We start from the raw sequence: 26,730 nt of genomic DNA, 5'->3' as shown, positions 1-26,730 counted from the left end.
ATTTAAACTTCAAAGGAATCTTATGAGGCTTTTATTATCCCTATATTAGAAGATGAGGAAACAAGCTTAGGGATGTTAAAAAGTGTGCCTAAAGTTGGACTGTCAGTACCTGGCAGAGCCTGGATTTAGGTCAGACTCTAAAACCCTCTCTAAACTACCACCTGGTATTGACTTGATGCTATCTCACTCTTATTGTTCCAAAAGAGAGCTGACGGGATATGGCTACACTGCACATGAAGTGTGATGTTTTTGTTGACACGCTTGTAGCAACTGCCTCTGTAACTTTCAAACCTGGATACTGAAATTGTGTTCTAAAAAAGCCATTTGTAGAGATGTGTAAGAACTCTGTATTTTCTGCATTTCTCTCTCAAAATCTACAACTTCGCTACTAAAAAAATCATATGTAGAGAATGTGAAATGGAAACAATCAATTTGCACAAACCACATTTTCTGTTCTGTGGTTATACTAGGATAGAAAGGGATATTATAAAATTTAAATGAAACAGAAAGTTCTTTTATAATATACTCTCTAATCTTATAAAATAATTACTTCTAATATTTTGAGTAAAATAAGAACACTTAAGAATTTAGGGTAAGTAAAATTGATTGCAGGTCAGCACTTGAAAAAATACAGAAATATTTTAGGGTTTCATTTAAAGAAACCAGTGTGTTTACTAATGACATGTTCTTGGTTTTCATTTACAAGTTGAGATAATTTATATCAATCCACTTACATGTCTTAACAAATATGGTTAAAAGGAAACAATATGTAGCACTAGAAAAATCAAAGCTATTTCTACCTCTTGTAGCACTAGAAAAATCAAAGCTATTTCTACCTCTAGGCATTGATAAAAACCGTATGTCAGATAGCATCTGTCTGGACTTATTTGTTCCACAGTACTTTGAGGCAAAAATGGAAGAAACTAAAGCAACAGGCTAATATATGAGACGGTAGTATATATTTATTCAACATGAAGTGAAATCATTTGGCAGTGGTCCAATTTAATACAACAGTTTGGACAGCTAAACCGGCTATCAATTTCCAAAGCAGAAATCTTTTGTTTGAGTTATATGGGCTAGATTACTTAGGTTGACCATTGTTTTAGTTTGTTAAAAGCTGATGAAATGCAATATAGCAGAAATGGGTTGGCCTTTACAATGGGAATTTATTAACTTACAAGCTTACAGTTCTGGGGCCATGAAAACATCCAAATCAAGGAGGCATCAACAGGATGATACCTTTTCCTGAAGAAAGGCTGCTGGCAATCCAGGACTCCTCTGTCACATGGAAAGGCTCAAGGCTTGTCTCTTCCTTTTCTCCTGAGGTTTTGTTGCTTCCAGCTTTTGGCCTCAGTGGCTTCCTCTCTGAGCTTCTGCGTGTTTCTCCCTTTTACCATTGGTCTCTATTAGCTTCTGTGTGAGTCCTTCTCTCTCAACTTCTTATAAAGGATTCCAGTAGGAGGATTAAGACCCAACTGAGGCAGGCCTCAACTGAAATATCCTATTCAAGAGGTCCCACCCAAAATAGGTCTACACCCAGAGGAATGGACCATGGAATATGATCTTTTCTGGAGTATATACAGCTTTAAACCACAACCATATTAATCAGACAATTTTGTAAAACACTCAAAATAGCTTTTATGTCCCTGTAATGAAATGATTCCTTATGTCCTCTTAAGCATTTATTTGGTTTTGAAATTGTTCAAGTGGATTACATTCTCCTATTTCAAAACTTTGCCATAGCATGATATTGTTTGGGTCTAAAAGAGGGAAAAACAGTATAATCTTTTATCACAAATAAGAAGATAAGAAACCTTTATTTTTCTTAACTGTACTCAGACTAATCATACCCTTAGAAGAAAGCACATACCATGTTTAAATCCTTAACTTTCGAGGCAGATTGAGGTGGGAGCAGGGTCAAGATAAAAAAGGGAATTCTGAGAAGACCTGAAATAGACTATCACAAGAGAAGAGCAGGACACTTAAGTAAGCACAAGTAAAATTTAGATTGTTTTCAACTAATTAGAGGTAGCATTTTATTTTACTTCTGTCCAAACTTGTCACATGTGAATATTAAAAATAGCAACCGTTATACTATAAATGCTATTCATATTACATTCCTTGTTCCTATCTTTCAGGTCTAATTTCTATTAAGAATTGCTATTTCTGAAAGGCTTATTTAACACTTGCTTTCCTTCATTCCAATTTACTCCTTACACATATGTTAGATTTGCTGTCTAGGCAGAATTTCCCAGTCTTTTGGTCATAATTTGAAAAGTATGTAATTTTATTGTTTATATATATCTTACCCATGGGTCTGAATATAAGTGTGTTCAGCAAGAGAGGGCAGAATAGCCCGTTAAAGAAAACATTTTCTTTTCCCATGACAGTAAGTTAGGTACTCAAATTCTGTTACTAAAAATACACATTTGCATGGATAAGCATTTCCTCCCTAAACAATACTTGGCACTCCATAGACTCAGGGTAAGCTTAAGGCAGGCATTTAAAAATAAGATCATGTTGACAAATTTTATACTTCGTTTAACTTTTATCATAGTAGGAAAGAATAAATTATAAGAAGTGAACTAAAAGTAACATAAGTCATTTGAAAAGAATATTCTTTTACCAGGCCTTTTCTTATATTCATCAATTCTCTTCATTCTTAATGAACACAAAGTAATCATGTGCTGCTGTGGCATTTCATTGAAAATGGGCCTTTTTACCCTTATGTTGAATTTCCTTAAATAATAACAGGAATAATGCCACTCCTTTGTTCAAATACTTTCAAGAATTCTTCATTTCTACAAAATATCATCTATACTCTGTGGCTTGAACCCTGCCTGCATCTCACTACTCCCCATGTGCTGCAAAGACAACGTAAACAACTCTCTACTATAAAAGTACCAGCAGTTCCCAGCTGTTTCTATTTTGATGGAATCCAGAATGAGTTCTCATATTTATCCATATATGACTAACTTACCCACACTGAAAGGTTGCTTCAAGAGTCAATTGTCTTGAAGCCTCCCTTAATTGCATATATTAATGATTCATAAGTTATGATTTTGATTACATTCACTTCCAGTTTCCTTAAAATACTACAGCTATATATATGGGCCACAGACTTATTTCTGGAAGAAATTTCAGATATAATATAGCCTAAACTCTGCATTTTAAAAGCAGAAAATTTTGGTCTCCCAGTCTAACTGTAATACCCTGTGTACATAATCCATTTAGGATAAAGAAATGCAGTAATACAAATTGTGAAAGCCTCCTTAGAGTTTCCAAAGCAGAAGTCTTTGGTATGAGTTTTATAGGATGGATGATATAGGTTAGAAATTAGAATAGATAATTCTGTAAAATATTCATAATAAGCTTTTATGTGTCTGTAATGAAATGATTCCTTGTGTCCTCTTATTCATTGTTGGGTTTTGATATTAAGCATTCAGTTTCAAATGGATTCCATTCTATTATTTCAAAACATTGTTTACAAAAAGCCCCTGAAGAAAGGCTTCATGGAAGAGGAGGCACTTGAATTGGCCCTTTAGTGTAGGTAAGCAAGTCATATACCAGAAACCTTAGAATAGATTCAATCTGAAGAGCAAGACTGCTTATAATTAATATCTTTTCCTGAACTCGACTTCTTATATGAACTCCAAAAAGCCAGTTTGTTTCTTTTGTTTTATACAAGAGGAACTCTGCTAAAAAGCAGTATTTTTTTTTTTTAACATGGGCAGGCACCGGGAAACGAACCCGGTCCTCTGGCGTGGCAGGCAAGCATTCTTGCCTGCTGAGCCACTGTGGCCTGCCCAAAAAGCAGTATTTTAAGAATGTAGTTGGCTAGACCAATTAGAAAAATTCAGTAAAGTTGAACAGACCCATTGGTGGCTATATCTTCATGTTATCATTTCATTTATTCTAAACAACATATTACCTTTTTCGTGGTTGGTTTACATAACAATCAGCTCCACAAAACAAAACATCACATTGGCTTTATGAACAGAGCAACCTATGTAGTGTATTGGAAAGAGCCTTATCTTTGCTAGAAATTGAAAAGAAACTCTAAATTTTCAATGCAATGTACTGAATGATCTTTTGACCAATTATCAAATTTTACTGAATCTCAGTTTGTGCATTTCCAAAATGAATTAAAATATTCACTTTGTTGAGATATTAACAGAAGAAATTTATGTAGAGATCTTGTACAGACATAGACGCCCTCTCTAAATATGACCACCTACATTGATGCAACTTACTTATGTCTACCCTTTAAGGAATTATGGGTTTTCCCTAATTAAGATTTTTCTCAGAAGTGACTCTTGGGGAGAAAAAACATTCTTCCAAATCTGGAGCAGCTACTTTGAATTAACAGCTTGAAGGATTTATGTTACTTGAATGATTATTAATCAAAATTATGGAAACATCTTATGAAATGAATACACTTTGATTCATCTTGCCTTTTAGGAGCCTAAGTTGCCAAAGGATTACCTTGCACAAAAATCTGTTTTTCTCTTTCGTTTGTAACTCCATTGTCACAATCATCCACCTCACTGCAGTGGCCAACAACCAGCCCTTTGTGGCTACAAATCCTGTAAGTAAAATGAAAAAGTGCTTTTAGGTTCAAGGGGTGGTGACTAGTGTGGGGGTGGAGGGAAAGGTAGGAGTCTTACTATTTGTTTTTTTATATGTAATTAAGTACATTTATGTGTATATTTTAAGTCCTGAAACACAGAGAATATATGGAGCTATATTCTAATCTATTTCCTATGGGGAATATTTCCATTTTTCCCCAAGACATAAAGATTGAATATCAAAGGGAAGAATGCATTTCTTTGTTCTCATTATTTTGTTATTTTAGACATATCTCCTTCTCATTTTATGGCTATCCAATCCTGCTAATAGTTGGACTTAAGGGTTTATGACTATATAACATTATCACCTAGTTCAAGAACAAAATCAGCTGAAGCCATTAAGTGTACTTACAAAAAACAGTTCAGGAAAATGGCAAGTTTTAATAAAAAAAATATTTTTGGTATCAAGCTGACCTAGTAATGGCAATAAAAAGAAATAAATTTTACATTTCATACATAATGTTAAATTTTAGCAACGCAAAAATTTAAGAGGATCTACCAAGTCCTCATTGCCTTTTAAAAAGGTATTTATAAACTGTTTTCTTCCAACCCCTTTGGAAGCACAATTTTTAAAAGGAGCATCAAAAGATAGTAAAAAATAAGTACAGAGACTATTGTAACAGCCAGCTTTTTTAAAACAAGTTAAATTTTCTTTATACAGTGTATAAATTTTATATATGCTACACACATGTAATAAGCTACATCTAAATTAAAATAACAGCACACATAAACATGCATGCTAATTTTAAAAAATCATCTGCTTTCATAAATTCTTTATGCAAGTGCATACGGATTTGTGTGTGTGTATATAAAGTATTCTTTTCAATGATTAATTTATCTAGGTACTGAAATCAAGGAAAGGAAGGAATTTTCATTCAATGAATAAAAAAATCAACACTGTCATATGCGTTTTATGTGTGTGTTTAGGGCTATTTCCAAAAGCCTAAAATCCCCTGCATTGTCTGCACATGTGCATCCGGATTGCTTAATCTTGTATATGTTCCATTAAAGTCAGTGGGTAAGGAAACACCCTGGAGTATAATTAGCAGTATAAAAAACTGGCCAATATCCTGCTGTTTTGGAATTAATTTCTGTAGAGCAAAGAGATTTAGAGTTTTCTCAGGAAACTGCAGAGCAAAAGATTCTAATACTTCTATTTATATACAACAATATTTTGTTTGATTATATAAATTACAAGTTTAGTATAATTTTTTTGAATATCTTCTTGGAAAAACTTACTGTCTTTTTATAACACCAATAGCCTATACTTAAACTGTTGTAAAGCATGATTTAAGCTCTTTTTATTGTAATAATTTATAGATAGTATTTTAAAAATGAAATCAAGAATTAGAACTCAAATAGATAAGAGTGACTGAAAATACTTAAAAATATATAAATAAGAAAATTGAAGTTGAAATCTATGTAATAGACTATGTAATATAGTTGAATAATTTACTTTTTACCTTTTGAGAGATAAATATAATATTGTTTTGTTAATATAATATTGTGTTTGACATTAAGGTACCTTATTCAAAATATAATGTTATGAATTTTGTGAATGTATTTATGAAGGAATAGGTATTACAAATACCTTTCCATCAGGAGGCAACATGAAGTAGTGAAAATAGAATTGGAATTATGGGACTTGTGTTTGCAGTATAGCTTTGATTGATATTGTGTGAGCATTAATAATCCACTGTCTTCTTTAGGGCTCACTTTATCTATAAAATATGTGAACAGTGAAAATGCATACCTGATAGAATTGTTTTAAAGATTCAATAAAACAATATATGTAAAATATTTTGTAAGGTAAGCTAACTCCCATGCAAATGTTATTATTATTCTATGATAATTCAATATTTACCTTCCAGTTCATTTCATTTCCAATTGTCCTTTCTATGAAAAATATTTTTAAAAAAATAACGAGAATTGCCACTTAATTATTTATTGAGTCCCAGACTAGAAATTGGACTTGATGGTGCTTGTTGGTCATTTTTTTTCTGGGAGAGATTTAGATTTATCACTGTTGATGAGGGAGAACATTAAATATCTTACCCTCCTGTGTTTTCTTTATATTTGAAACTCCCTCTTCCTATCTCTTAAAGAGAGGAGAAAGAGGAAGGGAAAACCCATATGAAACCCTGTGTTTGAATAAGATAGGATACGTTCATTATTTAATAAGCGTTTGTACTGGTAACATGAAATCTGCAAGACTTTCCAAGCATTGTACACTTCTAATAAATTGCTTTAAAAGTATTAGTGACTTTCAAACAGAATGAAAGAATCAAGGGATTCATGACAACATAATTTTAATAGATATATATAGATGTAAAGCCATTATACAATAACTAAAGCACATATAATAACTAAGACATTAAGAAAACACATATCCACTGAATTTAGTAGATTTAGAGTTCACACATTTTCTGGGAGTTAACCACTATAAATCTTTAGAGTCCGTGAATATGAAGATTGGCATTTTACGAATATGAATCTTTAGCATAAAAAACTTTGTGTAGAGGAGAGAAAAATGCCAGGTTTCTATATAACTGATCTAAACTAACCTTTTACTTTGTATGTGAATCCATAAATAACTAAAACTAAATTGCTTCCTTTTTTCACACAGGTTAGTTGTAAAGTATTCCAGTTCATTCATCTTTATCTAATGGGCTGTAATTACTTTTGGATGCTCTGTGAAGGCATTTACCTACACACACTCATTGTGGTGGCTGTCTTTGCAGAAAAACAGCACCTGATGTGGTATTATTTTCTTGGCTGGGGTAAGTACCATTGCACATATCTGCTGCTTCATCTAAGTGAGAATACTCTTGGAGGATGCAAGATTCCTTTCTAATAAAAATGCATTTATGGTTAATCATTTTTAAAGACAATCAGGAGAATAACTTTTGCATACTGCTGTAAATGAAAATGTTTAGAGCGAAGTACCACTGGCTTATTTATCATTTTCAGTAGTCACAGGTAAGTTAATAATGCATGTTTTTCTGTTTACTCTTCCAGTGAATTAATGTGTCATGACTGAACATGTAGCGACTAAAGCAGTAGAATCAGAATCATCAATTAGGAGCCTAGTTTTTGCACTGTTCCGAATCTCCTTTTTCTTCTTGTATAAAATAAGGGCACTGTGCTTAATGAGCTCTAAAAATGTTTGTTTTTTAAAAAAATATTGTCATTTTATGGTAAAAGTAGATGGGTCAGTAATTGAAGGTATCCACAAGATCTACATTTTCCTATTTGACATGTTGTGTTAGTTTCTCAGCTGCTACACAATGATTTTGGCTTAACAATGGGAATTGATTGTCTGACTGTTTCAGAGGTTAGAAGACTTGCCTTACTCCCGGGTTGATAGGATTCTGGGGGTTGGCAATCCTTGGAGTATTGTGGCATTCCTGCCACGTGCCAGATTCCTCTCCTTTCTTTTCTGGATTTCCACTGACTTCTGGCTTTGACTCCTCTTGTGGCCTTTAATAAAAGGATTAAGACAAATCTTGATTCACTTGGCCATAACTAAAAATATCATCTTCAAAAGGTCCTGTTTACAATGGGCTCACATTCATGGAATTGGAATTAAGAACATTTTAAAAATATATAACTTGTACCATGTTTTTAATATTAATATTCCATTTAAACAGGAATGTTATAAAATATTCTTCAAAAGATGACCTTTAATCTCTACGAAATATCTTTCCCTACTTGGGATTATAACTGGGTGATAAATGTTTTGTGTTGAAGTCTTTTATGACATTTATCACTTTCTTAGGATATAGATTTCTAGATGTGCTATTATTAATTCAAAATATGAACACTTTTGGCTTTTAATTTGTAGCCAAAATATATATTAATATATCTCCAAGCTTCCAATAGAAATACATGAGAATAGCTGTTTTTCTCACTGCCAGTAGTATTAAATATTATCTTTAAAAATTTATTTCAATCAGATAGACTTTCAATTTGTATTTAAAAAAATTACTAGGGGAATTAAATGTTTTCCATTGTTTATGATTAAATATGTGAAATAACTTGTCCACTTAAAATGCCTACCAACACATGGTATTGTTCACAAAAAAAAAGGAAAACATTTCTGACATTGTTTAAAAAAAAAAGAAAAAGAAAAACTGAAATAATGTAAAATATAAAAACAGAAAATTAATCAAGAAACAATATTTAGAGAGATATAGAAAGGTATACATGCACAATATTTAGTAAACTTGAGTTACTTCTAAAGAGTATCTCTTTATTTCATGTTTAAAAATTTTTATTTGGGATGTTCAAAACAAGCAAATATCTAATACATGAACCATCTCTTTCTCCATCTCTTCTTCAGACGATGGCATGCTATTAATATGGTCACTTACAGTAGAAATTCTAGTCTATCTTAACTTTTTCCCACATTTTATCATCTACCAAATGTTTGCCAATTCCAACTCACAGAACATGTACAGATCTTGAATTTCCTCTAAGCCTCAGGGCTTAACAGCACATTAATGGGCTTAGACTCAGGACACAGACCACCTAATTAAAAAATGACTTAGATTATAAGAAAACATACAAATACACAAAAACAAAAAATATCATGCTTACTGCTTAACTAGAATAGATATTTACATAATACATATATGTTCCTAGACTATGTCTGATTTTCCTATTTCATGAAACATTTTTGAGTTCCATCTATAGGGAAATTTACCTGTTTATTTTCTTTTTCATTGACATTTACAGGATTCCCACTGATTCCTGCTTTTATACATGCTGTTGCCAGAAGCTTATATTACAATGACAAGTAAGATCACTTCTCTTTTTGATTTCCATTGGAACTAAGTAAAATGAAAATCTCCAACATGATTTCCCTGTTTTTCTCCCAGTTGCTGGATCAGTTCTGATACCCATCTTCTGTACATTATCCATGGTCCAATTTGTGCTGCTTTATTGGTATGTAATAACAATTCTAATTTTTTCATTATTGCTGTATTTCAATGGTATTTTCTGAATCATCTGCCCTAAAGGACGGATGGGGATCACAATAGGACACAGATGACATGCTCTTGGTGTTTACTTGAAGAGGGTTTAATTAAGTACTATTTTGGAGGTGTGGGCAGGAAAGGTAAGAGACAGACAGCCACACAGAGATCAGCAATGGTGAGAATCACCACTGGAGCTGAAGAGGGGACAGAAATGTGTTACTGGAGCTGGGCAAACAGTGGGAAGGGTTGACCAAGAGAAACTGAGGCCTTGGGTAGAGGAAAGCCACTACACTGGCAAAACCACATCCTAATAGGGAAGGAGAAGGGGAAATAAATGCTCCTACCTCCTTCTCCTCCCAGGCTCTGATGTGTTGTTTCCTCTCATTGGCCAAATGCAGCAAATATCAGAAAGCAAGAAAGCCTCAGGGATGAATTCATCCATAAAGGTCAACCTACTGCACAGAGCAAAAGAGAAGGCAGAGGATGGATCTAGGAAGTGAGAATGAGAACAGAAAAAAGCAATACACTTATCTTAGTTATCAGAGTAGTATTACAATTTTTTAAAAGTCTTGAATTTAGAAAATGTGAGTATTGTTTAAACTGTTATTTTATTTTATTATTATGTTAATCATCATTTAATGTAAGTGTACCAATCGATAATTGTTAAGTGTGGTCGCAGGGAAACAGAAGTCACGTTTCATGCTTTTATTTTATTGTCTGAATGGGTTAGTAAACTAATCCAGATTAACATGCTTTCTCTCATGGAGCATTACAAAGACATGTATTTCTAGTCTCTAAGAGTGATGCTTTACTTACAGGTGGTATGAAATTATATATATAAAAAAGATAACGGTGGTATGTTTCTTAACTAAAATTCAAAGCTTCCATATTTTTTAAGACTATTTTTATACAGAGATATTTTATTATTTTACTATATGACTAGTTGCAATTTAGTATGTGGTTTTATTAGAAACTAAGGAGGCAGATTGCCTGGGTTTGAATGCTGCCTTCACCTATTTCTTGCTGTGTGAACTTTGGCAATTTATTTAACCACCCTGTGCCTCAATTCCCTCATTTGTTAAACTGAGAATTTACACAGTTTTTTTATATGGATTAAATTTATTCAAAGATAAACAGAATTTATTGGCCCTCTGTGGCGACCTAAAGAATCTAGTGACATTTTCAAAGGCAGAAGCTCTTCTTTCCCTTGCTTCTTCCACATGCTAGGTAGCCTGTGTGACCCTCTGCATTTAAACTGGGCCTTGAGATTGCCTGGCTTGGCATTCTTTGTATTCAAAGAGCCAGCTGTGATTCCTGGCTCTACAATCCTTGTATATTTCAGGGCAAGCTTTGTTTTGCTTTTCTTTTAACCTTTCTGTAACTTTGTTTTCTCATGTGCAATTAGGAAATAATGAGTGCAAATGCCTCAGGGAATGTTGTGAAGATTAAACGAGATATTTGTTGTTAAGAGATTAACAGTGCCTAGAATATAAACAGCTCTAAAAAAATGTTTTAAAAGGTTCCTATACTTGAAATTCGTGTGATACCATAATTTCAAACTGGGAAGATCGCAAAAGAAATTAAGATGCATTGTTTGAGCCACCCAGGAGATTCCAAAACAAACACAAGGCACGATGTTATTACAAGAGATCTAACTGTGCAAATTCAAGTTCCTATGTCAGAGGTTCAGGAAGTAAGTAAAAGCACCAAGCAAGTGAAAAAATATAACAGTAATTATCACATCCCTTAAAAGAGCCTATCCACACCAACTTTGGAAGAGAAGAGTAGATGGTGCAGCTAAGGTAAAATATCATATAGCAAAATAGCCTATCTGGCTGCTCAGTAGGAAAGGAAGTGAAAAATCCACATCTGCATAAAATTTTTTCCATCTCTGGCCTGAAAAGATTAGGAACCTATTTTTTCTACCAGGTTAAATTGTTCTGTCATTGGTAAAGGTGGAAGTTTAAGTTCCAGGGCCCCTCACTTGTCCAAATCAATTCCAAAGTTTTAGAAAGACCCTAGCAATTGTTCATGTGGTCATATACATTTTTTGGTACAATTTTTATAAATAAGATATTTCAATGGCAATCAGTTTCTTTCCATTTGGACTTCCTCTTTGTCACATTTCCCCATGAATGGGATGGGTACAGAATGTTTCAGATCCTTCTAAGTGGAAGTTGGGAGGGGATACATTTAATTTGGGCATGAGTAAGTGGTTGCTGGCCATTGCAGTACAGGAATGGTTTCCAGGAACTCTCCTACCACCATTTGTGCTGATTTGTTCTGCTTCTTGTAGTGATCCAGGGATGGTTCAAAGTATCTGTAATGCCTGCCTGCTACCAGAACTTTGTGGACGTTGGAGCTAAATCAGATTTGAAATTCATGAAGCCAAAAACATTTCTCCAGAAAATTCTTCAAAATATTACAGCTCACATAGAAAAGAAATTTTATAAAGATTTTCCTTAATTTGACAATAATCCTAAAAATATACATGGCATTACCAATAACAAATTGTGAAGGGAAATAAACTTTTCTAAATCATAAAAAATATTACAATTTTTATAATTATACAACTATTCTTGTATAGTTGTATTCTTCTGTAGGAAGAACTGAATTATCTTTCTATTTGCCCCATAAAAATATTTCAGAATGTTTGTTCTAGGAATAACAAATCAAAGAATATGCAGCGAAAAAAATGGGAAAAATATACTATCGACTAGTGTCAAGCAGTTCATTAAGATTGCTAATTTCTTCTGAATTTCGTGATATGTTTGGTAATTATCAACTTTTCAAAATTTTAATCCATTGTGATTTCTTTTCTAGTTCTACAAAAAAGACTCACTTTTTCTTTTTCAAACTTTGTATTCATAATTTTAGCTTTTTTTCCTGAAAGTGGGTCCCTTCCCCCAATTACATAAGCTTTTAAAATCCACCCTCGGTACGTGGCATGAATATTGTTTTCTTTATGGTGGAGGCTGTATAGAAACATCATAGTCAGTGTAGGGGCTTTGGAGACTACAAACTTGTATTTCATCGCAGCTTTGTGCCTCCTCACTTGTTACTTAGCTAATATTGCCAAGCTTGGGTCCCTTTGAGTGTAAAATGATAATAACATCTTCAATGGTTAGAAGAAAGAGGAGCAGGAGGAACAGTGGCAGGAGGAGAAGTTTCAGTGTTTTCCTAGAAAATGCTTTCCCTAGACAAAATGCTAATTCCCTTGGGAATATTAAATCTCACCAAATCACTCTCCTGTCTCAGATATTTAAATTTACTCTCCCTTTGCTTCTGCCAGGAATTCTTCTTTCCATTTCATTTGGGTCCTCGCTCACCATTCCAAAGAGGCCTTTTCTTTTAAAAATCTCTCTTTTGCCTCCATTCCTGTAATTTCCCAACTTTCTTACTTTGCTTTATTTTCTCTGTATCACTTACCAACAGCTATACTATATACTGTTGGCCTCGTGAGAGAAGAAACCCTGTTTTTTCTTGTCATTGCCATGTCCCCAGTATCTAGGTGCCTGGAACAAAGCCAAAGAAGTTTAAATAATTCAAATTTTTTTAATGCTGTGCAGTTGTGCTGATTTTATATGCAAAGTGATGAGTGGAAAGAGAGTGATTTTACAAGGTGTTAAAGGTACTATTCTATAATTTTTTTTCTTATTCATCCCAAGTTTCCTGCATTTAAAAATAGTCTAAATCATGGACAGTTAATAAGTATTTGTTGAAAGGAAATATATTAAGAATATCTTTTCTTTTTTAAGTGAATTTGAATCAGTCATTAAATCTTATATCATTTGGTTTTCTCAACCTGTGTGGTGTTCTTTCCACATTCTATAAAATATTAATATCTACTAATTTAAAATAATGTCATTCATTTAGAATGACTTCTTTTTCATCTTTAATTTGGGTCAAAATATAACCTGAATATATACTATAGTGTTGACATTAATTACTTTTTAAGAAAAAAATGCTTCTAATAAACTAAATGTACATTTGAAATTGAGTTCTTTGAAAAAATGTAGTTTTTCCAATTGTTTCTTCTTTCATTTATTAAAATTATTATCAGTGTTTTTTTTTCTATTTTGTTCCATAAATTTTTTGAAACTAGAGTATTTTTAAATTGTCTCTGTGATCTGGGAATAAATCTTATACCTACAAAATTATTTGGGATTAAAAACTGATAGCAATTATACTATGACTATCTGGACTAAACAAACTCTTGCAATTCTTAAAAATCAGAAATAGGTTAAAATATTAGTCATGATTATTTTTCAAAATAGTGTACTGATACTTTTATTTATTCCATTTTTTTTAATATCTGTTCTTTCAGATCACTGCCAGTGATCACTTTTTTTTTTTAATCCAGCATTAGCTGTGAGGTGAAACCTTAAATTATTCTGAAGGGGACAGATATGGCAAGAGAGGTGGCCATGAAATTGACCAATGTCAGCATATCACCCCTTCTAAAACTTGTAATTCAATGGGATTTTAGGAGCAATGCACCAATAACTGGATGCTGGAATGGATTAGAGGAAAATGGCTAGACAAACAAGCTGCACAGTTGTATGTTTCTAAGAAATGCTGTACATTTAAAGCACAGAGGAAAAAATGCTCCATATATACCCTTCAGGCATGAAAAGGCAAGAGTAGAATTCATTCATCAGCAAATTTTTTTTAAAAGTATAATTTTATACTTTTTTTAAAAAAGTATATTTTATTAAATATAAACAAACCTTAAAGTTGCTAAGTATTTGAAACATCTTCTTTTCTGTGGTAACTATCAATATGTATTTGACTCATCAGGTTTTGTTTTTTTTTTTGGCATGGGCAGGCTCCAGGAATCGAACCCAGGTCTCTGGCTTGGCAGGCGAGAATTCTGCCACTGAGGCAGAATCAGTTTTGCATCCACAATCATTAGAATTTCAAATTGTGGGAAGATTTATTAAACAGCTAGGCTTCAATTCTTTTGAATACTTGTATGTTTTCTGGATGGAGTTGTAGGTTGTTCTGGTTTTGGTTGTAAAGTGGTTGAGGAAACAGTGTTTTTCCTCATTATATTCAAAATAATTCATTTGAATTTTGTTTTTTTGAGTTAATGGCCTTTGGTAGACATAATTACTTTTTTTAAATTTTTGGCCTATTTTAGTTAATTCTTAATGTTAGACATCAGATCTGGCTCTCCAAAATAATGCTCACTTTAATGTCATTTTTAAAAATCATAATTAATATACAATGATATTTCAATTTTTAAAATCCTGCTAACTGCGCTTAGTGGCTACATTTTAAACAGATAACTTATACCTGATATATTCAATTTCATTGCAGAAGAAAAATAAAAAAGAACTATATAATTTTCGAGTTGTCACTTGTCCTTAACTGTAAATATTCACTTTTGTTGGAAAATGGATGCTTAGATACAGTTCATTTGAAATTTAAAAAATCCCTGTCCTATTTTTGTTTAAGATAAATGGAAGTATTTACAGAAAATAAAGTAGGATGACAATATCATAAATCCCAAAACTATGTTCTGTGGAGAACTGCAAAGAGAACAGTGTCCATTTCACTTTAGCTCAACTATTTATAGAATAGCTAACATAAGGATTAATCCCATTGTCAATTCTGGTTTATAGTTTCACATTTCAAATTGGACTGCCATTTTGGAGGAGATTTTGCATTGAGAAATTTTCATTTAATGGGGATATAAATCTGCAGTTCTACTGGCATTTTCCCAAGCTATGATTTTATATACTAGGACTCTAAAATAGCCTATATTCTAAATTTATAAGAAGATAAAAGAGCATTTTTAGCTCTTCTTATGTGGGTTGCCAGTAATTTCAATTTAGTCAAAACTATTAAAACAGCAATGCATGCTTAGAAGGGAATACATTCAGATAGGAGGAATAACAGCTGGCATGTTTCATTTTTACACCTGTTGAAATGGCTTATTATGCTTTTGTCTTTAGCAAAAACATTCCTGGGTCTGTAAACATGTTACTTTTCATGGCTAAGTTTCCACCAGGATTATAGTGAGGTGTATATTTTAGAAGCATATGTTCCATTGAACTCTCTAAGAATAGTAATGAAATATTTTTATACCCCAGTTATTTTCCTAAAGCTTGCCTTAAATTAGCAAATGCCTATTTTTAGTTAACTGTTTTTTCTATATTAAGTGTGATGCTACCATGATTTTTCCAATTTATAAGGTATGTTGATATAAATTATGTATTAGGATGTGCAGTTTGACAGTTTTAGGTTGTTAAACAAAGAGCAGTTGCTCCAAGATAGGGGCAGAAAAGGAAAATAACAATCAGCCCTTAGTAATTCTCCTGTAGCTAATGTCCATAATCCTATAGAAGGCATAGGAATGGGTATAAAGGAAAAAAGACAGAGGTAAAAGTATTGACTAGGATGAACATAAATAAGAAACAGTGAAAGTAGCTGTGCATGAAAATGAGAGGAGAGAGAAAAATGGGTATGTTTATGCAGAACTCTGTCTTCTGAGTTATTCAGTCATCCTACCATATTTACGAAGTTTGGTCTTCTTTTCAAAGGAATATTGTCTCTTTAGAAAGGTTATTATGGCAGAATAAATATGTAACTAGAGAAAATAATTAACAAAGGCCTTGTGGAGTACCCAAAAGATCTAAGCTTCATTATGAACTATGCTGAATAACAACTGATTCAATTGTGTCTCAGTATCCTTATAAGAATAAAAAGAAGTATGGTACTATCTTGGAATATTGTTATGAGGCTTATTGTTACAAAAAGAAATAAAAAACTGAGTAAAATGGGTATAATGCTGTAATATGCACTTAGAAATATCTAATAGGGTCACTGATACAGAAGAGATGCTTAAAACTTTTCAACATTTATTATACTATTTTTTGTGTGTATTTGAACTAAAAATATGCAAAAGCTTTAGTTTCGCTGCTATGACAAAATAAAAAAAACTGTATAAGAAAATAACCTGACAAAAAATACTCCCAAACAAAATATTATAGTTTAAAAGAACTATCATGAACTGAATGTGTCCCACCTTATTTTTTTTTTCTAAAACAGAACTCCATTAAAATAGATATAATTAATGAATGAATAAATGAATATAATGTGTTTCTTTTAATCGAACACATTCTCTTACACTGAAAATATTCTAAGGTCTATGAAATTTGAGGTCTTCAATAGTCTTTCTTAATATTAAATATGAAATGATTTTTATTTGAGTTTTTATTTTCCTTTTAGGTGAATCTCTTTTTCCTATTAAATATTGTACGTGTTCTCATCACCAAGTTAAAAGTTACTCACCAGGCAGAATCCAATCTCTACATGAAAGCTGTGAGAGCTACACTTATCCTGGTTCCACTGCTTGGCATTGAGTTTGTGCTGATTCCATGGCGACCCGAAGGAAGAATTGCTGAAGAGGTTTATGACTACGTCATGCATATCCTTATGCACTATCAGGTATGGCTTTCTCAACATTAGGCGGGCAGCTAGGGAAATTTGGTTTAATACATCTTTGGTTTTATTTTTGACTATGTGTGCAACAAGTTGTTTACAAATGATTTATCTTTTCCACTAGGAAGCTAATAATTCTGTTTATATTTTACAGGGTCTTTTGGTCTCTACAATTTTCTGCTTCTTTAATGGAGAGGTATGGTAATTGACTTTATTCCTTTTATCATTTAATATTTGCAGTATATGTTTCCTTAAAAAAAAAAAGATAGCATGGGACAGAATTAAAAATTCTTTAGTAACAACGATTTCAAATTGTTTTCATTAGGAAAAGAGCCGTAAGAGTTCTTTACGCAGTTGTAACACTCTTCCAAAAGCTCAGGTCAGAAGATTTCAAAGCTAGGGCAAATTTAGCCTTGCTTTACAATGCACCATCACCGATTTTCACTCATCTCATCTTTTCACCCACCTTTTCATATAATACCATTATGTGTAGACTTTGTCCCAGGTTCAGTGCCAGGCAATTCTTAACCTCGTAGAACATACAGTCTAATAGAAAATAAAATTGGCTCACTTACTCCTTTCCCCTTTTTCTGCCCTCTCCACCATGTGCGAGGTGGCCTTTGGAAACAGTTTTATGGTGGACAGGAAAGGATTTAAAAAATTAAATTCTCAGTTATTCAGAGAGGAGGTGTAGTGGATTAGGCAACTTAAGAAAATTAGAATGCTTTAACACATAACCTAGAAGTGTGCTCTTGGGTATTTTTTGATATATGTCAAAAGCTTTCTTAATAGTGAAACTTCAAACATTTTGAAACTGATACCACTCTGCTATAGCTCAGTAGTGTGAGCTACATTGATTTAGTTCTTTATATATTTTTAATTTACTTGACACATTTTAACCTGTGGGAGGATTCTTACAAAATTCAACAACTTTAGAAATCTGGACAGCAACTAAGTGAGATTCAAACACTTGGAAACTGTGAAGTTTACCACTGGGCTTCAGATGGGAAACACAGGGAACCAGACTGCATAATTTTAGAAAGACCGTCTCTATAAGCAAATCATGTACATGTTATGAAAAAGTATAGGATATTATTTTCCCTTGCTTAAGTAATATTGTATTTTTCTTTTGGCATAAAGTAAAATTTAATATTCAATATTTAATGTGGATTTCAAAATATAGGCATTTTAAAATATATTTATTACTTATAATGGGGTGTATCTAATTTAAGAGGCTTAATTTTATACTATTTGGTGCTATTTCTATGATGTTTCTGATATACAGAGAAGATAAACTGTTTTTCTGAAGTTAATGAGAAGTATAAGCAAAGAATGCAGTTACAAAGAATAGACAAATCATTTGTTTTATAACATTCAAATAGCATTTATCATGTATCGCTATAAATTTACTGTTTAAGTTAAATTACACAATCCTGTATACTTCTAAGATAGAGTTTTATGATTAAATATAGATGAATGTCATATGGAGAACATGCCATACAATGTGAATGAACTATAATGCAGAAACAGATTTGATTATTACAAAAGGTTAATTTTCAAATGTATAAAACATAATCAGTCATAAAATATTTTGTGATAGGAGATAGTATACAATACACTGACACGGAGATGCATTTACACCCTGAAGTTGCCACTTTTTTCCTGGCCCGGGTATCTTGAACAATCCTCTGAACTTCCCAGAGTCTTGGTACCTCCCTTACACAAGTACCTTCCTTACACAAGTCTTATGAGGATTGATGCAAGCTAGGGTATGTAAAGGTTTTAACACCATGCTCCACTCTCAGCAGACACTAAGTATATTAAGATTCTTTATTAGATCTGTCAAATCTCTCATTTTCAAAAACACATGTATAAATGGGAACATTAATCATATCGGAATGAAAATCTCAAATCGGCTCTTTTATTTAGAAAGAGTATTCAGGAAATATCTAAACTAATGCCTTGCACTTTTTGTTATACTCTGTGTAAGCAAAAGAGACATAGAACCTTGTTCTATTGCCATATCCTAAAATTGAGAAAATTTTGGCATTGAAAAGTTACAATAATACGAAATCTGTGAGCCAGGTTGTTGCCAAATACTTCCACTCTTCACATTTCTAATATCTGTCCCGCTTCTCTTCATCTCTAGAGATACAATCCCTGTTTGTGTATGAGTCATTCCTCATCTTAAGAAATATTATAATCCCTCCCTTTTTTGTCTCTTTGCCTTTTAGTTTTTCCTACTCATAACTTGAACTCACTGCTGCCAAGTTCATGTTGCATTGTTCCAACTATGTCATGTACTTCTTAAAATCATTTGCTCAGGCTTAGTTCCCTTCTTGTTTTCCACATTAGGCCAAATAGCTTGCCTTTTGCTTAATACCTCTAAGGTTTTTTACACTCACCTTTTATTTATTTATTTTTTTAGCCCAGATCTTTTTGTTTGCATTTCTCACTAGTCAAATAACTGTAGCTTGACTAGTGCTCAGACTACTTTAGTCTCCTGAGTTACTAGTCAATCCTAGTAACTCAGACAAAAATGCACAGTTAACATAACCTAGGGACTCCAATCATAAGGAAGAGCCTTCCCTCATCACATCACTATATTTAACAACATCTGAAGAGAGGTTTTTATAAAGTTACCAAAAAATATTTTTTAAGAACAACTGAACCCACATGATGAAAATTAGGTAGAAGTTTTATTCCACACTCTATACTCCTTTACTTGAAACAATTAAAAAAAATTAAATTTGTTTTACAGAATTGGTTGCTTATCAGATGCTATATACAAAGGGCATAGAAAGAGCAAAAAGAGGACATATGTAAAAGGGCATATAAAGCTATAATTCTATATTCTAAAAGTTGGCTGTTAATTTTTATATATGAATGCATAAAACTATGAAAAGCATATTCATATCTTTAATGACATCAGGCATGTCCCTTCCATGGCAGTTTTCCTTGTTATTCTTCCTCATTACATTTTTTCTCATTAAAAGTTTATTAAGAATGGACACTTTAATGTTCTGTTGAACAGGTGTTATGTTGTATTAGAGGAAGGAGATTAAAAAACACAACATCCTCAGCAAGAATAATATAAACAAATAGAAATCTACAAGGCCTGCGGATCTTTAATTAGATTTACATTTAACTTTTAGTAAAAAAGTACCCTCAGTTCAGGAAATTGACTTTCCATGCTTTTTCTGATGATTTAAGTTGCAAAGAAGAAATAGGGTGATGACCTTAATCAAAGTATATATATATATATATAACAAGAATAAACACTCAAATATTTTAAAGGCCATGGTGGCTTATAGAATTGAACTATATTTACAGCAAAGAATTTCCTCCATTCAGCTTCTTCCTAACATTTATATAGAATCTTCTGTACTGAGCTACATTCAAACTCCTTTCTACCAGCAACTATGAGGTTCATATATTCAATGAGTGCCGCATTAGTAACAGAGAAGACATTAATTGTATATTATTATATACTGTATAAAAAATCAGAAAAAAAACAATTCACGTGAGAATCCTTTAGATAACTGGCCAAAAATCATCTGTTTTAAATATTTGAACATTTATTTTAAATTCACACTCCAAAGACATTCCATTCATCATTTTTTTATATTCTTGAAGATATTACAGATGTATGTATTACTTTTAAATTACATTAATTTAAATATTTTATTTGAGGCATTTAGAAATACATTACTAAACCAACAGGGAAACAAAGTATAATTTTGTTTATACATTCGTTGTCCTATAAATGCTTTCATTTTCAAAGGAAGTTCAAATGAATATAAATTATTTCCTTTAGATACAGTAATCACATATAAAGAAGTAAGCTGAGAAGTTCTCAAATCACTGACTTGCATAAAAAATGTAACTTTTGCAACCTATTTATTACATTTTTAATCATATATTTTTGAATCAAGTAGAAACAAACTAGCTGGAGATTCTAATATCTCATTTTAAGTTTAAGGAACTTTATTGACTATATTTGTTCCTTCTTTTCTTACATGTTAAAACATGAACAGTAAAACTGTTCACTTTAAATGTCAGAGTATGGGAAACTAACAGGACTTTGAACTATCTCACATAACTGTTGATCTCTTAAGAATACCTATATGCCACTGAATGTTTGTAATTTGGAGAACAGGAAATTGAGGAATTCTAAATAATTAGTAGAAAATTAAGTGATTGTTTCATGAATCTGTTTATAGTACATGAATTACTGGAAAATTGCTTTTAAAAGCTAAGGTTCCCTTTGGGGAAGCAGTCCAAGGATCAAAGAGCAGTAGAGAGCTTGTGAAAGATGACTCAAATAAGACACGCTCTAGGCATACACAGATCAGGTCACTGGGATGTGACTTACACATTCTTAATATAGAAGCAGACTTGCCCTTGCCAGTCAATTCATTCATTAGACATGGCAATGTCCAGGTGGAGACGTATTTGAAGACTCTCATTTGTTCTCCAATGATGGAATATGAAGAAATCACCTCAGTGCCTTATAATTAAAACCACAGTTACTATACATGTTTTATCTAACACAGATCTCTAGTCTTCCAGTGACTTAGGAAAAAGAAATGGGAGAGAGTATGTGATGGGAAATGAGGCAGTCATTAAACTTCAAATTCATCAGAGCTGAGCGGATCCAAATATCATACAGGAGAACAGTGACATGCCTAAAGTTTTTCACAATACTTATCTGATTTGTAATTATATGTTCAATACCTTTGTGCCTTCTAGACAGTAAGCTCCATGAGGACCACAACCCTGCTCTTTTTTTCATAATGTAACAATACCTGATGTAATGTAATCTCAATAAAGGGTTGCTGCTGATTTACATTCCCTGTCTCTCTAATTTCTTTGTCTTTTTATCTCTTTTCCCTCTTCTTTTATACTCTTACTAATTATCTTCTCATTCTATTAATCAAGTTATTGAAATAAAACTAGATGTTGTACAAGCAATCCTGAAAGAAGGGTATAGATTATTTAACAACGATGTCTACATATGCATTATTAAAGCTTTGAAGATAAAACATGGAGAGTAAAATATTAATGAAATCTAAAAATATATTATTTCATGCAATGTGTATTTCCTAATATAAAGATGATTTATGTAATATAATTTTAATATTAAGTAATAAAATGAAATATTTTTCTTAATTTTTAACTTCTTTCAAAGTTATATTACTAAATACTGTATCTTCATTTCAATTAAAGGCTGCTCTTTTTTTTTGCTTTGTTTTGATTAATAGGTTCAAGCAATTTTGAGAAGGAACTGGAATCAATATAAAATTCAATTTGGAAACAGCTTTACCCCTTCAGATGGTCTCCGTAGTGCATCTTACACAGTGTCAACAATCAGTGATGTTCAAGGTTACAGTCATGACTGCCCTAGTGAACACTTAAATGGAAAAAGCATCCACGAGATTGAAAATGTTGTTTTAAATCCAGAAAATGTATATGTTTGATAACAGAGGGATCACTGCTTAACTTTGTTTTTAACCACTCCTGAATTTCTTGAAAGCCACAAAGAAAATCCTCATATGAATTCAGTAGGGTGCTGGTAAATGTTTAACAAGGAGCTCTGTCAGTGAGGGAGTGGGGGGATAGCAGAATCCTTGCATTTGCCAGTTTCTGTGAACTAATCACTCCTGCTACAGCTGATTTCAAGCTATCAACTTGTTTTTACTGAACACGGAATTGGGAAGAGATGAGAAAAAATCAACTCCTGTGAACTGGTACGAACCCGGTCCAGCATACTACTATATGAATTCACAAACAAATAAGAACATATAAGTTCATATACATGTTGAGCATGATTCTATTGTTGCCTAAAGAAACCTAGCTAAGGCCTGTAGACATGGAGGGAAAATTAGCTTAGTTTTACCCCCCCAAAAAAAATTATTTTAATTTTTATCCCATTTTCATTGGTGCAAATATTTTTGTTCAGAACAAGATCTAACCATTTTTGTCCCTCTCAAAAGGACCAGATAAAGAGGTAATTATTCCTGTGGTCTATACTCTTTGCCCTAAGAAACGCAACTGAGAAAAACTGCTATGGGCTACTCATTTGCTGATACATGACAGCTATACCTGGTGTTATACGTGATCTTGAGACTTGGTAAGCAGCATGCAATGAAACGCAATCACACTTCTGTATCATTAGAATCACATCTTGGTTGATGCTACAAAAAAACACCTTGCTGCTTTTTTACTATTTGTCTTACTACACACATGGGAAGGAATCTGTTTCCTTGGATCAGAAAATAGAAATCTGTCCTTTCCATTTCTACTATGTAGACAAATTAGCCGTCATTTTATATGAAGAAAATTAATGAAGGATTTCTTATTTTCTTTGGAGCATGTAAAAATTTGTGGTGAAACTGAGCTTGTAAATATTATTCTGTTCTGTGAAATACATACAACCTAATTTTTTAAAGCAAATCCATAATACAACACTGTATGCATGCTAATGTCAGACACAGTATCTGGGCTAATTTTATAAGAAAATAGAGTCTGGAATTCTATATTTGGTAAATATTTTAGAGACAACCAGATACCAAGATCAAAAGTATGAGAACTAAGAGAATAGAAACATCTACATAGGATATAAAATATTTATTTAAAAAATCCTCAAGACCATTATTTTATTGAATGTATTAACTTGGGTGATTTATATTTTAATAATAGATGTGCTTGACATATTTCTTCTTTTATTTTGACGATGAACTTGCATTCTAATTCAGAAAAGGTAAAGAACTCCTGCTGTAATGAACGTCAGTTTTCTACTGTTACGAATTTTACCCTGTTAAAAGTATTACTTTACTGACTTTTAATATATAAAGAAATATGTTTTTGAAAATGTTCATTTATTTTTAAAAACTTATAGAAACAATATATATCACTTTACATGTTCAGATTTCCTGAAAAAAAAGAGGAATATTTTAATAGAGTTAATTTATATACTAATACAAATCAATGAGAGACTTGAATATTTTATAGAGGAAGAATTGTTGTCAGAACAATTATGAGATAATTAAATTAAGAAGGAAGAAAGCCTTGCTATGAATCAAAATGACATTTAAATGGGATTCAGTTTCTCTAAGGTTAATTTTCACTGAAATCTTTAAAGAATCAAATTCTTGTAAATTAGTAAAAGTTAATTTTTGAAAGAAATCATGTATTTGCATTTTTGCAGGACATCAATATGTTTGAAATGGATTAAACTAATGACATAGTCTTAAGCCTTCAATAGATTGTGAGTTCAGAACTTATTTGAAATCATCCAGGAAAACTGTTCAAATTTGTCAGAATTAACATATTTTTAAATGGTATGGTCAATTTATAACTTATCTATTCATGTAAAGTTACTATCAGGTTAGTTTCAAGTTTATAGATTTCATAGTAGTTATCATAAAAAGGAACACATGCTTTTCTGGGCTTTCTATTGTATAAATTATTTTTAAAAATCCTATAAATTAATTCATTTTTTATTATTCAAAAATTAATTAAATTATTATTAAAAATGCAGATTCAAATCTTTACTAATAGTATTCATATATTTCAGCATTCTTCCAGAAAAACTGTCAAGCCACAACCACGTGTAATAGAAATGTTGAATTATCAGAGACCACTATATTAATACAATGATATTGTAATCTTCAAGTATTTTTTTATTGTGCTTTATTCAAAATTTAAATGAGATTTCTTATATGGTCAGAGTTCATCTGTTGTACAGTCTTCAGGTATAGGCTGTCCACAATTACTCTGTGTTAGTACTGTACCCATATTTTTTAGAAGTAATATTTGTAAATGTTAGTCTTCTTTAAAGTTGAATTGCTAGCTAAGATCTTCTTTGTATCTTAACCATGAAGAAATGCTAAAATTTGGTACTTTTTAAAAGCAAACTTCTTTGTTATCTATCTAAAAACCAATTTGGGAATTTCTCACTTTTAAAATATAGATCTATTTTTATGCAATTACTTGTGAAAAACGCAGTTTAATTTTCTAAAAAACTGTCAATTTAAAAAAATTATAAAGTTGTTTTCCAGTGTTTTTATTCATAAAATATCCATAATGGAATTTAGTGTTTGTTTAAATGTAATCCAATGTACATAGAATTATTGGGAGCCGCAGCACTGTATTTATTGCTTATATAAATTTTTTAAATGTGAACTTATTTTATTTTGGTTTTAATCTTGCTAATCAAAACCAGTATTTCTTTAATCTGTAAAACATACTCAATATATATCTGACCAATTAAAATTCATGTTATGCCTACTTAAACCATATCTCTCTTTTTGGACTGTATGAAAATATTGAAGTTAAAATTGAATTTAATTCATATTCATTAGACTCATGAATAATCTAATTTATAAACACAGTGTTTTAAAATCAGCGAATATATCTTTATTGCCCTCTGTAGAGTCTTCAATAAATCAATAAATCAATTCAATAAGCCAATTAGGAAAAAGCCACAGATTTGTTCTCCAAGCTAGAAAAGTCCAAAGAAACCACAATATATGAGAACTCCTTCTTTTGCCAAGAGAAGGGGAAGGATGCACAGAAATACTAAAATGTACAGGATTCCTCTCCACTTTCAATTTTGAACTTCATTGTGTAATTTTTTATTGAATGCAGAAAGGAAAAAAGAAGTATTAAAGATGATGTTTAAAAGAGAGCCAAATGGCTCTCATTAAAATACAAAGGGAAAGCTTGTCAAAGATTTTAACTCATTAAAGAAGTAAGTTGTTACAATGGGTTCAATAGAGGAATCAAAGTATTACATATATATAAGAATATATATGAGAATATAACAAATGCTGATATGAATTTGCAAATAGATGCGAAATAGCTCTATCCTTGGTGCAATAATCAATTTCATTCCATTGAACATAACTAATTTGCATTTCTATGATCAAGAATCAAGTCGTCATTATCAGTTTTCTGCAACTTACACATAGTTGCTAAATAGCTCAATACAAGTAGCACTAGAAAGGATGCTCTAATATCTCTAACATAAATATTATGAGAAGACACTGTACACACACACATATATAAAGAGATATATGTGCACATATAATACCTAAATGCATATAGGGTTTTATTTAAGAGTTTGCGATTTCTCCTTACAGTCTGATCATAATAATCTCAAAGAACAAATACTCTTGATCAAAAATATGGCTGGTCTCATTAAGGTTAACCTAATTATTTACATAGGTGTATAAAGAGCATTAATTTATGATATCGACCTCTTGAAGTTTGTTTTGCAAATCTAGAACCAAAGAGTATTGAACACCCATTAAGGCTACAAATTGAGCTTCTGCCTGGATATTGTAATAAGGAATCCTAGATTGGACTTTTTCAAACTTCTAGCATTTGCTATCTTTAGATTAGGAGAATACCTGAGAAAGTTTCTCTATTGATTTCACTTACCATATCCATAAATTTGCGTGAATTAATTTTTTTCTCAAGGTACCCTAAATTAGATGTGATTTGTGACATACCAGGAATTGGCCTTCTTTAACTATAATGTAGGACTTGTAAGCCAGGCATCAGGCCAATTTTCCTGGGTTGGCTTTGTAGGCATTTGCTCAATAAGAATAGCCAGACTTTGTTCCCCATAATGACAATCATGTGATGGCCTTCATTCTCAAATTAAC

At 32.0% G+C, this 26,730-nt stretch overlaps 1 protein-coding gene across 2 annotated transcripts in view; it reads left to right on the top strand.

Moving 5' to 3' along the window:
- CALCRL (calcitonin receptor like receptor) overlaps positions 1-25,354 on the top strand; it is a 103,858-nt gene extending 78,504 nt beyond the window's left edge. For both annotated transcript variants that reach the window (XM_077154389.1, XM_077154388.1), the window contains 7 exons: positions 4,462-4,588; positions 7,255-7,408; positions 9,366-9,426; positions 9,509-9,575; positions 16,844-17,062; positions 17,211-17,252; positions 22,321-25,354. In XM_077154389.1, coding sequence (XP_077010504.1) covers positions 4,462-4,588; positions 7,255-7,408; positions 9,366-9,426; positions 9,509-9,575; positions 16,844-17,062; positions 17,211-17,252; positions 22,321-22,536 — 886 coding nt within the window. In that variant the 3' untranslated portion in view covers positions 22,537-25,354. The remainder of the gene's footprint in view (positions 1-4,461; positions 4,589-7,254; positions 7,409-9,365; positions 9,427-9,508; positions 9,576-16,843; positions 17,063-17,210; positions 17,253-22,320) is intronic.
- Positions 25,355-26,730: the final 1,376 nt, after the last annotated feature.

This window comes from Tamandua tetradactyla, chromosome 3 (genome assembly GCF_023851605.1).
Source record: "Tamandua tetradactyla isolate mTamTet1 chromosome 3, mTamTet1.pri, whole genome shotgun sequence".
NCBI lineage: Eukaryota > Metazoa > Chordata > Mammalia > Pilosa > Myrmecophagidae > Tamandua > Tamandua tetradactyla.
This window is presented reverse-complemented; position numbering and strand designations above follow the sequence as displayed.